Source organism: Aythya ferina (assembly GCF_964211825.1).
Source record: "Aythya ferina genome assembly, chromosome: 3".
NCBI lineage: Eukaryota > Metazoa > Chordata > Aves > Anseriformes > Anatidae > Aythya > Aythya ferina.
In genome coordinates this window covers 20227066-20241485 of record NC_140298.1, presented here as the reverse complement: position 1 = coordinate 20241485, position 14420 = coordinate 20227066, and the positions used below count along the sequence as shown (strand labels likewise).

At 40.3% G+C, this 14420-nt stretch overlaps 1 protein-coding gene across 27 annotated transcripts in view; it reads left to right on the top strand.

The window, feature by feature from the left end:
* ESRRG (estrogen related receptor gamma) overlaps nt 1-14420 on the top strand; it is a 404916-nt gene that overhangs the window by 162323 nt on the left and 228173 nt on the right. For 7 of the 27 annotated variants that reach the window (XM_084512449.1, XM_084512450.1, XM_084512453.1 and 4 more), the window contains one exon: nt 8401-8554. The exons of 14 other annotated variants lie outside the window; for them this stretch is intronic. In XM_084512449.1, the coding sequence (XP_084368575.1) occupies nt 8520-8554 (35 nt within the window). In that variant the 5' untranslated portion in view covers nt 8401-8519. The remainder of the gene's footprint in view (nt 1-8400; nt 8555-14420) is intronic. 6 more of the 27 variants (XM_084512433.1, XM_084512431.1, XM_084512443.1 and 3 more) reach the window with 1 other exon arrangement.

Here is a 14420-nt window from a genome sequence, read left to right as displayed (position 1 = left end):
TCCTGAAGACCTTTAGAGGTCTGTGAAACATTACAAGTTGAAAAAAGCAAGCTTCTGGGGCAGCACTTTCTGTTTCACGAGAAACAAGTACAACCCAAAGGAGAACTGGAGTGAAGAGGGTGGTTCTTGAGTTTCTCCCACTCTTCTGCTGGACAAGGACCAACTAAGAGTGTGACATGTAGGATAAAAATGAGACAAATTTGAGGCAAGGAGTTTAAATAGGAGGTCTGGGACAGTCTGATTAGACAACCCATCCATACAGCTTTTGTAGTCACTGAAGATGTGAATCTTTATAGAGTGTCAGAGAATCTGACTCCACCTTTGCTCAGTGCTAACTAGATTTTGTAGATTAGCAGAATACCTAGGTTCATCTTCTCTATGGATTTACAGGGAAAATAACCACATATGCACAAAAAGGCTTTTAGTTAGAGGTACTTTTGTGATTTTGAGCCCAGTTAGTAAGAGAATTGTTTTGGCATTTTGAGTGGATAACTGTTTATTAACAACCAATTGTGCCCTGGTCAGGAGAAGGCTTTCTGTTGTTGGTTTGGGTCCACGTGAGGTAGCTGTTCCTCATATGAGGTATGTTGCTCATACGTAAGTACCTGACCTTGCTGGTTTTTTCCTCCTGCTTTCTTCTTGATATGAAGTGAATAGGCAGGTAGATATATACGGTTCCAGTCAGCCAAATTGGCACTAGAGGTGATATGGTGCTATGCTAGGACAGGATAACCTTAGGTTTAGGCTCCTGGCTGGAGCAGAAAAAACATATATTTAGTCCCTAGCAGCTGCCTGGCTAGTCTCTGTAAATTGTACTGTGTATTGGTCATGGTGGTCTTCTCTCTTTGAACCTGTGTGGTTCCTGGCATAGGAAGATCTCATCTGCAACAGTAGATGCTGATGAAAAATAAATAAGAGCCCTGGCTAGAGATTCCTATAAACAGGTGACAAGCTTTCAAAAAAATATCTCTTCTCTACCAGACCTTTTTTCACGTTATAGTATTTGAACCTCTCCTTGAAAGTATTTCAATGAGATTTGGACTGTTCTCCTTGAAACTGCATCCGCAGATGAAGAATGTGAGTTCATGTTTCAGTACTATATTCAGTGAACTAACATGCAATGTAGTATACCCCAAAATGTATACCTACATATCATTCATGAGGGAATTACACCTATCTAAGCTTAAATATTTTAGAAAACGATGTTGAAGGAAGCTCACTTGGCCATATGCATACCTGGTATAAAAGGAATCACCTTTCCTGAAGGGAGTGAAGTTGTAGCTCCTTCGATCAGATTGAAACTTATCTCAGAGACTTCCAGATAAACACTAGCCTCATACTCAGTTCATTCAACAACAACACAAAGCTCTTTTATGAAAGGAGAAATATGAAGTACTGTAGGTAAGCCTGTAATTACTTTGGCCATAGAACAAACATAAAGTTTCTTCCTGCTTGCAAGGGCCTAACCTTCTTGAGGTAGAGGAGGATCTGGGATATCTCCAGCATTGATAGTGTTCCTACAGCAGCTGCATTTTCCAGCACACTTTATACCAGCACAAGATGCTTCTGAGTTTCTCTGCTACATGGAGGGGAGAGGAAAGCTGCAGGTTGTGGCTCTGCCTTCCTGGGCAATTGATCTGTAACACAGACACGGTATCTTGGGGTGTTTTGCTGCATAGAGTTGCACTGCAAGTGCGTCACTTCCCATCTGTTTAATTGGAGCCTTGGGTGACACTTCTCTGCTGCTTTATCCCCAGACAGAAAGCTGATCTACGTTTTTGCTTTAAGTACACTACAAGGTTGGAAAGTAAAGTTGAGTTTGCAGTGAAGCAGATATATTGGCTTCCCATGCTTTGAAGACAAATGGAGTCTCATCCATCGCTGCTATACCAGTATGCTGGTGCTGTTTCAGGCTGCTTTGGGTTAGGATTTCAGTTTGCCCTTCCTTCCTAATGGGGTCCCTTGGTGGAGAATGCCATCCAAGTGCAGGATGGATGAGGTGCCCTAAGGACCTGTATCAGGCTTGCCTTTTAAGCAGTGCCTTGCTGAACTGTGAACTGGGGTTTTCTTGAAGTGCTGTGTGAGGATATGAATTCAACTTTGAGACTAAAAAGGGAACAAATACTACATATGACAGCATGTGTCAGCTTGAAAACACACAGCATTCAGTGGCAGTATTAATATGCATCTAAAATGATTTTCCTGTGGTGTCTTGAGTGTTTCTCAGGGGCCCCTTTCTTTGTTCTAAATCCCTGTGGAACCGGCAGAGAAAAATGGCTGGTGCACTTGCTTCGGCCACCGTCAGAGATGAGCTTGCGGCTGAATTAATTCTGTTCTCTCTAATGACCGGCAGTTACCTCATTGCCAGGGAAATGGCCCCCTCCGCCTGCAGAGCCGTAGCAACTCAGTGTCATTATGCAGGACAGCGCATTTGTCTGATACTGGCTGCCCCGAACACTGAAGGCGATTCTGCTTGCCTGGATCTGGCAGAGGAGCAGATGAAACTTGCCTGTCCCGTGATCCCATGATGTGCTGTGTGTCAGAAGCGTGCACCTCCACTGAATGGCTTTGTCCTTCGCAGTGTGAACCCAATGCTTCCCTCACGCTGTGGGGGGGAAAGGATTTAAGAGAAGTGAGCACGTTGAAATGAACCTGTGTGCTGTATCTGTTGTGATCAGATTCTCATGTGGTTTCTTGGTTCCATGAGGAACCCCAGGTGGATATGTATAAATACTGAATTGGGCAGTTGTTTTTTTGTATGGTGTGTGTGTGTGTGCGCAAATTTCTTCAGGATTTCTTCAGGCGATGTTGACTGTAGACCCTCCTATACAGTGGTGCAGAGAAGAGGCACTGTTTCCATTTCCCAAACCTACGCTCACTATGAATTCTACCTATGCCATTTGTTGGATGCTATTATAAAAGGGTAGGATGAAAAGTGTCCTATAATGGAGCTATGGTCAGTCTATTCTGATACGTTGCAATAGCTCACAGGTATTAGGGTGTGAAGTCGAGCAAGTGTGTGTCTTAAGTGGCTGATCTGGGTTTCAGCATTAAGTCCAGCTGCTCCTTCACACACTCTGTAAAATTACAGTATTTTACAGAGTAATGGCCTCACGTAAGGAAGCAATGTGAATCACAGGCGAACTGCTCCGGGATGGTGAGCACTCTCCCTGCCCTTGCCTTTCTCCTCCTAGTCTCTTACTCTCCTTTTTTAATTTCCTTCCCTCAACTCTTTGCAACACAGGTAGACACGTTCCAGTGTGACTCTGAGGAGGCTGCTACATTCTCGTTAGTCTGGTTCTCTTATTTGATTTTACTGTCTTTTTCACCTTGTCTGCTTAAGAAGCCCATGCTGCTTCAAGTAGCTTTGAATGCACCAGTAAGTGCATGTTGCAGAGTGAGAAGTGAAATAGAGAATGTGTCTTCATCCAAGATTTGGAAGTGGTAGGAAATGACCTTTTGCACTTCTTTTGCTTTTTAGATCTTTAAGCCCTAAGCCACCCTAAATCTACTGTCCCTATAAAAAGCTGCATTTTAAAAGTCTTTAGGAGGCTTGCTGACCTTGCAACCTACTTTGTAAGGAGTCTGCACCCACAGCTATTAAACAAAATTAATTTCAGCACTTTTAAATTGTTAATCTTGCAAAAGACAACTTGCTTGCTCTCCAGTGATCCCACAGGTCGTCATTCTGTGAGCTGCAAGCCATCACCAGGGTTCACGGCTCTGAACATCATCAGTCTGCTCGTGGCCTCCCAAATGCCTTGCAAAATTAATTCCTCTACCCTCCACTTTTCCTCCCCTAGCAGCTCTCTGAGATCTGGGCACTTGGTGAGCTCTCTGCAGGTAGCAGCCCTTCACTGGTAGCTGCACCACAGGTTATTCTCGTTTTAAGGTTACTCTGTCCTAAATCAGTGCTTCCGATCCTCAACTCATGGTAATGAACTTTGGGCAGCAGGACACTAATTCAGGTAGGAAATGACAGTTTTACTGTTCAGAGCGCTAGCTTTTCTATCGCAGGGGCAACGTCTCTTGTAAGTTAAGTTTCTCCATCCCCATGGGGCAAATGTTTTACCAGCTACTAATTTATTTTGTATCCTTTTATGTGATTTTTTTTTCTGTCTGTGGAACTTGGAAATGTTGCCTTTTTTCCTCCTTGTAGCGATATGTGTGGATGCACAGGGGGTGGGGGAAAAAGCGAGTGCTGTATCTGGTATTATCATGCCTGGTTGTCCCTGCTCCTTCCACCTCTTTTGTCTCTGCCACTCAAGCCAATTTCAGCCATCCGCCGACTCTCATTTGGGATAATAGCCTCTCTTTTTACTGTTGTCTTGTCATGTTTGATTCGGCAGCACAAGGGTTTTAAATTAGCCAAAACGTTTGCATGCTGGGCTTACTCGGCTGCCACTACCAGTTGTGGATCCACTAAACCACTTGATGCTGAAATTGATGATTGCTCGGAAGGAATAAGAAATTGTTGGTGGCTACCGGGAAGATTCATTCACGCCGGGCCCCTTTTAAGCAACATAGGGGGAGGGAGAGAGAGATTTCCTTCATTTTCCTGCTGCCTGGCTGGTGGCTGTATTGTCCTTGTGCCAGGTTCCTGCTGAGTGATTACAGTCTTGCTAGGCTGCGTAGTTCCTGTGATTTCAAAATAAAAACAGAATTTAAAAAAAAAAAAAAAAAAAAAAAGAGGGGAGGGAAGGAAGGTGGGGGGATAAAGCTCCAAAGATTTGCAGTTAAATTCAGTAAGAGAATTGTTATATTTTAACTCACTGGCCACTTCTTTGTTTTCTGTTTGATGTATTCCCCCAGCCAGAAGTTCACCTGTTAGAAGTTTTACCCAGCAGGAGACTCTGTGTTGGCCTGCTTGGGTTGGTGATGCTAAACCACAGCTGGACTCTAAGCAGGTTTTAATATTCTCTATATGAGAAATGAGCTCATCATTAATGGGCTCTGAAATCACCAAGAAAACTTCTAATAACAGCCCTCATGCATGGCAAAATACCTTTTACTTGTTTATACTAGGGTTTAAAGATATGGAGGGCTAGAATTTATTAGGGAAAAGAAAGAAAGAAAAAAAAACAACAGCTTGACAAACTGTCTATAGAAAAAGAAAATGATTGAAACTATAGAATTCAATGTTTTGTCAATTTCAGTGACTAGGGATGTGCTTATATCTTAGAACTATATACAGTCACTTATGAAAAGTGAAAGACGAATTTTCTCAGTGGAGTAGATTTGGTTTCTTTTACAAGGGAGAGTATGTTTTGGCTTTCTTCAGGAATATTCTAGTATTACCTTCTGGGTTATGGCAATAATTGGTAATTCAGGTAGCTAGATAGTACATGTACAATGGCTCAGCATTTCCAGATAAAGGCAAATACTACCTAACAGAGAATAGTAGCAATTATAATTAAATAAATAAGTATCTTTGCCATTTATGTTAGTTCCCAGCCATTAAGAAGTGTGGCTTCAAAATTTACAATGCATTACACACTGTCACAAATAATACCCTAAATATATTACAGGCAGGAATACGACTGCACAGCATCCGAGCCAACAAAAGATGTTCTCATTTGATCTAATATTGCTAACATTATTATTAGTAATATTCTGGCACTTTCTTTCCTGATTACTAAGCCACATGTTCTCTTGTGTAAGATGCCCTTTTTCTGCTTTAAAAAAAAAAAAAATCATCTTATAAATTTGAAGCTGCTGGCATGTAGCTTTGTTTCTCTCTTGTATGTAATAAATCTTGAAGAAATCATGTGAATGACGAAAGCTCTAAAAATACAAATCTAAGTAAGAGGGCGAATCTCAGGGGCCCGGCAGTGGAGTGCTGTTGTGCAAGGCTGGAGCGGCAGGTTTCTGTTTGTGCCAGTTAACGGGAGTTTGGGAAGTCGAGTGGCCACAATGGGTTTAGTCCTGTTATCTGTCTCTGACCACTGCACTGCTCAGAATTGCTGATTTCTCAGCAAAATCGTGACAGATGTGTTGCAGGGAAACGTATTGGTGGAGTAGCTGGTGAGAGAGTTAATGCAGAGGATAATAAGTAGCTAAGGCTATGTCCTCCAGCAGACTTTGATGTGTTTTGATAATATATGGGATGGGTCAATCTGCCCTATTAGCAAATGTAGCCAGTTTATGCTCTACATACAAACTAGAGATTTGATAAAGCACTAAATTAGTTTTCACAAGGTATTAGATGTTAGATACTTAATGGGATCATCATGCTTTTGCTACACTTGGTTAAAATGTGTTCTGTAGCAGAGGCATGAGGCAGCATGACATTTCACCAGGAGAGGAAGCGTGTCTTGTGACTGAATCACGAGCCGGGGAATTATGAAGTCCAGCATTGCTCGGCTCCTGGGTTACCCTCTGGGTGATTTACTAGAGTTTTCTCTTCTTGCATCTGCAGAATAACATCGTGTCCTTCCCTTTTTGCTTTACCTCGCTGTGAAGTTGAAGCCATCGATGTTTGTGAAGTGTTGTTTGTTTGTTTTTTTGTTTATCCTTGGATGCAAAGTGTTGTAAGGTGTGAGTAATCGTAATTCTGTGAAGTGCTTCCTCCCTAAGAGACGAATACCATCCAGCTCAGGAGGTGCAGGGGAATTCCCTAAACCTAAGAGCAGAGAAGTTACCAGTTCAGATGTATTCAAGCAAATTTGAATAAGACTCCTTTGCAAAGCATGAAAGAAGAGGTTGAGGGGTTTTGTGTAGTGCTCCCCAGCCGCATCCTGTGTTCACTCTGTGCCACTGTTTATGAGGTAGTTTAGTGAAGCCAATTCAAAAATACGTCGGTAAGATACGGCATGTGGGGACAAGTGTCCTTCCCTACACATGCTGGTGCCTACTTTACCAGTGGGGAACTTAGGAAAAAGAAAGCAACCTTCCCAGGCCCCCATGCAGGTCAGTCTTCAAAGTGGGCCTTGTTTGAGTGCTCCCCTCACCTGGGCTTCAGTCCCTTCTGGCTGCTGGTACTGGTTTTATAAGCTTGGTTCTTCAGTATCAAAGAAAGGGATGTAAAATTACTTTTTATTTTATTATTTTTTTTTTAAATTCTGTGTTTTTTTGTCTTCTTAAATAAAAACCTGAGACTGCTGACAAGAGTGTATGCTCACAGCTAACTTCAGAAAGTTGCTTTAAAATCCATCCTGTATTTGGTTTTTGTCACATGAGAATGTTTTAAGTATAACTTTTCCTATTGCTATTTTTTCCAAAGGTTTATAGATACTGTTCTTAATTACATTTGCAATGCATAACGCTGTTTTCTCTAACATCTTACTACTTATAAAAGTAGCCTGTCCCAACTGAAAGAGACTTTTTGTGAAATGCATCAAGAGTGTCACATATGAAATTATCCTGCTTGAAAGCACAGAGGTTGCATCCCAATATAGACCATGGTGGAAAATGACTCAAAATTAACTGACGGCTTCTCTCCTATTTGCACCCCTCCCCAGTCTGTTTTATAGTTGGGCTGTGGTAGGAAACGTATCGTGTATGGTGGCATTTTAGGCTACTGCTACTAATAATCCCTTTGGGTGTTTCATTAGCGCATTATTTATAGGATCGCGAAAGGGCATCCGCTCTGCTTCAGGGTGCTACCTGTGTCCCGACGACTGAACAGATTTTCTGAAGCACGGAGTCATGGCCATGTACTCACCAGTCCTCGGGTCCCACTTCCCTGTTAAGCAATGCTTTGAGCTTGAAAACCCGCTTTTTAAACCCAAAGAGGCAGGGACGAGTATGGGTGTGGGAAGTCTCATAGACGAGGCTTGCCTGTAGACTTTGCCTTGTAACACCTCATAAGCCTGCACCTGACAAGCTACTCGCAGCCGGTGGGCTGTGTTTTTCCTAATAAATTCCTTTTTGAACCCACTTGTTAGTCAGGCACTGTGCTCACTAACTACAGCAAGGGCCCTGTGTCTTGGGCATAAATTACTCTTGTGTGCCACTGTCTCTGAGCAGCCCCCCAGTTATGGATTACTTTGTTCTCGACTTGACAGGAACATAATTAGAGCTGTTGATGAAATCTACCAAATTGTTCCTCCGTGGCCTCAATGGTCAGGAAATTTGGCTGAGTCGTATTTGTCACAGACGTAAAGGCTCTAAACACTTCATATTAACTATGTTATTAATGTGCCCTCTAATCTGTCCGCGAATTGGTAACACTCGGAGTGAGCTTGTGCTCTAATAGCACCTTGTGATGAATACATTGTAATGCTGCTAAAAAAGTTTCTGGAGGGTGGAAAAAGAAAATGTTAATCAAAAGTGAATATTTCTCTGCTGTTTCTTTTTATGCTCATGTTTTTTTTAATGCATATTTTTGTTTGTTTGATTTCTGTTTTTAATAGAGATTCATTTAGGCTTTACATTGACGGACCCTTTTTTGTTCTATAGGATTTGCTGACATTTTGGCTGTTTCATTGCCAGAGGAGGCTTTGTGTGTCCCAAAGGAAGTGAGTGATCTGGCCATAACAAATCCTGCCAAAATATTTTAACACCGTTACGATTTTCTAATGCAATGCGTAGTGAATGTGACTAGAAAAGGATGGTGAGTTGATGAAGGGGATTCGTGCCCTCTCCTGTGCACTTGTCTGGTGGAACGTGCTGGCAGGAGCCTCTGGGGTGGTGGGAGAGCGCAGCCAGGAGCCTGTGGTTTGCCTCTCGAAGCGTATCGCTTCAGAGGGATGAAGTGTGAGCTGCTGCTGCAAGCTGACGTGTCAAATGTGGGTCCTGCTCTTGAACTTTCCAAGAGTCCAGGGTGGTCGGATGCGGGGTTTTAGTTGTTGATGTTAAATAAATGCATTTTGGCTGCTGTAACTGTGCAGTATGTTAAAACAAGGAAACGTGCTAGGTACTTGCAGATGAGAAAGATCCTAGTGGCTGACTGTCCTCAAAGCTCACAAGCCACTATCTGGGGTAAAACAAACTCTCCACTGCAAAACAAAGGGAGATGCCAAATTTCAGCATAGGTCTGACGATCATTGAGGTGGTTCTTAACTATTTGGGCAACTGTGCCTAGAGAAAGTATTAAAGCACAAAAATGCTTAATTAGGAATTTTCACATGTAGCGTTCAGGGGATGATGATTCTGACAATGTAATATTTAGAGTTGAGCTGGAAGTATGGGAAAACAATAACTTAGATCCTTGAGCTATTCTCTAAAGAAGCAGGTAAATTAGCTTCTGCTTTTCTAATATCTTGGTGATTTGCTTATATTAAATTTAGCGTCCATTTCCCCTGATTCTCCCCCTTCTCCCCCCCCCCAAAAAAAAAACAACAACAACAAAACAAAACAAAACAAAAAAACACCTCCTAACCTTGCAAAACATAACAGAGTTGAAAATGACGGCTGTTATTCTGCAGTCAGCATGTTTTGTCCCCAGCGTACACCATGCTGGACTACTCCTACCTGGTTTCTAGGATAAACTCGCTTTTCTTTGGTCACTCTAAATTGACATACATAAGAAGAAGCAAAGCAGCTGACCACCCCTGCCAGCAAGTTTTGCTGAAGGGGAGAAAGCCAACAAGAAATAGAAAAGTAGAGCATGCCTGCAGCTTTGGATGTTGATCCTTGTGCTTTCACTGCACGGTCCTTACTTGCTGACCGTTGAGCTGCTTGCAAGACTGACTTGTGTTGTCAGGTGCTCAGACCGACCCAAGTACGTTCCAGCCTCTCACTGGTGATGACTTTTCCCATTCTGATGATTCCCTGTCGGCTTGTCTTTGAACACAGAACAGAGTTGCAGGGTCCCATGCTCATCTCCAAAGCCCTTGATCAGTTTTTGCTGGGCCTGCTCCATGCAGCCCAGTTCCCGGGGGCAATGATGTTGCTTCCTCCAAGCAGAAAGTGTTAACCTGGGGGTTAGGGCTTATTTAGAGATTTCAGTCTATGATCTTAATGTTCGTAAATGAAATGGGAATCTAACTCTATACCTTTCTCATGCAAATCAATCTATTTCTAGTAATGAGCAATTTAAGGTGTTTTTTTTTTTTTTTTTTTTTTTTAATATGTAGTTGCCATCTCTGGAAATCAGGATCAGAATTCAGGATGCTCAAATTAGGTGTTAGTGCATGCAGATACTCTGATGACTCTATTATTAGAATAAAGTAGACCAGTACTTTCCCTGTATCTGTTTCTTTTCACTGCTTTTGTCTCTTCTTTCTCAGTTCATTTTGTCTAAATTTTTCTTTTGTTCTTTAATTTCACCCTTTAATTCATTTTTACCAAAACCATGGGAATTTGGAGGGCTTTCTAAATTAGATCACATTACTTACAGCATATTGAAAACTGAATTCCATATTCTTTTGACATAGTCTTGTTTTTATCACTGCTTTGAAATGGTATATTATTTGGGATATTGATACCCAGAAACACACTTTATGCTGTCCTGGCTCTATTTCATTGGTCTTTCACTACTAATAATTATTCTTTAAATAAGAGAGCACCACATTATCCTTGAACACTTATATTTTTCTGTTTATTTTCAGTTTCTTGTGGGAACATCATGATATGCATTCTGTATATCCAAATCTGACTTTCTTTGTGAAGTAGACTGAAATGTATCATGAGCAGAGCACCCCAAAAATAACCTTAATTCTGCTTTCACTTCTTGTTTAAGAGTAGAAAGCAAAAATACTTCTGCAGAAACCAAGCTGGTTTGAGGGGAGGGTAGAGCAGGGGGATAATATCAGATTTGGGCCCTGGAATATTCATTTGATAAACACTGCGTGATCTTACAGTGTCAGCTATGGAGAGCATTTGCTAGTAGACGGTCATGTTTGAAATCAGGATTCATAGTTAATCATAAGAAACAGGCTTATCACTTCATAAACTCTAGGACAGCCTGTTTTCTTTTCCAAACATTTAAATTGCTTGGCTGTTTTATGTATTAAAACCCAATTATAACTTTAAGGGTATTTCAAAGAAGTTTCAAAGCTGTTTCCTTCAGGAACTGTACCTAGATTGAAGCCTAATCTCTGAGTAGTTCATATGCTTAACTGCATCTCTTCTGTATGTTTGTTTGTTTGTTGTTTGTTTGTTTGTTTTCTGGAAAGATAGGATTTTGAAGAGTCTTCATTACCAGACTGGCCCATGCAAATCTTTAACAGCCAAATTTACACGCATTTGTACAAATGTGCACACACAAGCAACCCTCACTCCTCCCAGCACACACTTTTACAAATCATTCTGTAAACTTTTTCAAAACATGCTTTGTGTTGAGGAAAACGTGTAACCTAAAATTAGCAAAATGAAATCCCAGTGTGGCTCTCAAACTCCAGAATACAATTTAAAAATATTTTATTTTCTTTCTCTTTAGATATAGCAACAAAGGAAAAGTAAAGGTTTATTCCATTACCTTTCTTCTGCTATGCTACACAGACTGTATGCAAAACAAATTCAGAGAAATAAAAAGCAAAGAGTCCTGCAGGATGAGTCGTACATTGGCAGGAGTTCTGCTAGTGGGACGTATGGGCTGCTAGATGGAAAAGCTTAAGTGCAGCCTTCATGGTTCTCAGTGCAAACTTAGTACTTGAGCTGACATGGTATATATTGGTGGTATTCTCCTTCTGAAAATTGCCACTGAATGTGTAAATCCTCACCGTTTCTCAGAGTACAGCTGCAAACGTGATTTGGCAGAAAGTCCAGTTATGAAGCTGCATGGTACTTGACCTACATGAAATCATAATGTTGCAAAGGGAAAAAAAAAATACTGTCCAACAGAATAATAATTTAGATTATTTCTTTGGATGCTGATTTCTCAGCGGAAATGCATATGTGCATCCAATCACACTCTTCTTGATGAAGAAGTGACCACTGTAATTGTATACATTGCAGTAGCTAGGGAGTGTTTTACAAGATGAAGACCAAAAAGGTGCATGTGAAACTAACCCCATTACGTGACTGCTTAGCAAAGCAATGCTTTTGCTCAGTGTTTTTACTGAGTGTAGGAAGGTATTTCTACTGCATTTCTAACACCTGTTGGGAGTTAATAGAGCAGTGTTTGGTAACTGTGATGTTCCCTGATCGATGCTTAGTTGCCTGTGGATAGCAAGGAGTTGAAAAAAATGTTCTTAAGATGGAGAAATCCCACTTTAAAGGCCAAATGAGAGAGAATAATGTTCTGATTTAACATCAGAAACAGCTTTCTAAAGACTACCGTGGGCACAGGGTCCCCATATAGGGGAAGAAAAAAAAAAAGGCAGTTTGTGTTTAACAAAAAGAAATAAAATAAAAGGGGCATATGCAGTTGCTCACCCTTCTCACTGTGTGCCTTGCAGTGGAGCTGAAGTTGAGATAGTCTGCTGCTTCTCTTTGTGAAGAGACTGTATGAATTAAAGTTCGCAGAGATATTAGGATTTACTAAGTAAAGTCATACTTGTCAATAGCTCCTCTTGCTAGATATTTAAAGTTCAAGTGCTTGTTTGCTTTAGTTAAGTGCTCTGAAGTGCTTTGAAGCATTGGCCCATTTATATAAACAAATAGAGAAACTCTCTGATAGTCTTCCCAGTGTGTTACCCAATATTTGGTTATCCTTCCTCAGGTCTGAAAAAGAATTGCACTAGCAACTTCTGATACATGTGAGTCTTTGTTAATGAAGTATTATATTAGATCATTTGAACACACATTGTCTGTGTTAAATACATTTTTCTGTCGCATGCAACCATGAAGAAATAGAGGGAAGTCAATAGCTCAGAAAGAGATTCATCCAGAACTTAAATGTGACATAAGAAGAAGCTGAAAGCCTGAATTCCTTTTAGAGTATTTTAAGTAGCAAGTTAATACTATACTTCTCTCATATTTTCTGTCTTCCTGCTCAGCTGTGCTAATTCAAGAGTCTCTTTCAGTTCTGAGAGTAGTGCAACTAAATTTGAACAGGTTCCCAAACCATGGGAAAATCCTGTTCACATGTGTATGGCCTTTCAGAGAAAAAGAGGGAACTACCAATGTTAAAAAAAGATTGTGAAGGTGTTTCCATGCTTCCCATAGTGTTTTGTGTTCATGTTGTAGTGCATTCCAGCTAGTAGTCCTCATGGTAGCAGCTGTCCCATGATGACGGTGCTCTTCTGTAGAAATATCCCTTGGCCTAATGATAATTTTGTGATACCGAAAGCCTAGGAACATCATAAAATTCTATGTTGAAAGTTAGCAAAAATCAGCAAGCCAAATCCTCTTTCATATGTATAAAAAAATATTTTTTTACATATTCAGATGTATAAATATAAGCCTTATTTGGAAGAACCCCTGGACAGAAGTTATTCTGTAAGGTCAAGGCAGTTCAGTTCCAGAAGCTGGATGTTGTCAGAACCTAACCCCCCAAAAGTGCAACATAACATGATCATAGAGATGTGGCTGGATGACATCTAACTAAAAAGGCATCTTTGATTAAGAAGAAAATAGTTTGCCCTAATAATTTTGATCTGCATGTGTTTTCTTTTTATGTACATTGTGAGATTCAGAGGGTGTTATAAGCAAGTGGATTTAGAGCTGTTGCTAATTTAAGCTGCATTTAATAAAACACAAGTTTGAGGTATCTTACAAATCAGTGAATGTGGCATAGTTGGAAGATTGCTTTTGTAAAGTTTGATTAGCTCAAAGAGAAACCTTTTCTAAATATTGGTTGTGAGATTAATCAGGCAATGTAAGACCTTGAATTATTCCTCATCACAGGAAAACAATGTAATGTATTATCTTGTCTGATGACAGGAAAATGTAACTTGTGAGTATTTAAAATTTATGTTTTAAAGATTGGACTGAAGTAAAAACTTTCAGGCCATTTTCTTTTAAAAAATTACTTGTTATTTCCCATATTATGTTTTACTTTCCATTGCGTATTCCCATACTACAAGCTGATAGTACCAACATCATTACAATGAAAGATGTTCTCATTATTGACTCCATTCTCAGTTAATTATAAGTTTGTCGTGTTTTAATGAGTAGGATTAAACTTTCATATTCCAAATATATGTCTCATGTTGCTTGCTTAGAACCTTTCCAAAGAAGACGGTTGAACCATTTCCCTGAATAGTGTGAACAAGAAATATTTTGTTTCCTCACACTAAAAAGTGTTTACAGTGTTAACAAACATTTGCAGAAAAGCTTTAGTACCTCTGTCTTGGAACAAAGTTTGGAAATTTGGGCAAAGCCTTTCCTATTCTTTTCTAGCTTTCTGTCACAATCAGAAGTTAACTTCACTGAAATAAAGACTCACTAATCCTGTAAATAGAGGATTGCAGGAGGAAGAATGCTTGTGTATTTCAAGTATACCCTAATTTTCAGAGGCTGCCCTTTATTCCTCTTTAATAAATCTCTGCCTCCTTCTATAGCCTTAAAAATAAAAATAAAAAATAAGTGATACTTTGTACCTGTACTTAATTGCTCTTTCTTTTAAAATGTGGTATGTTTGCAGCAACTCC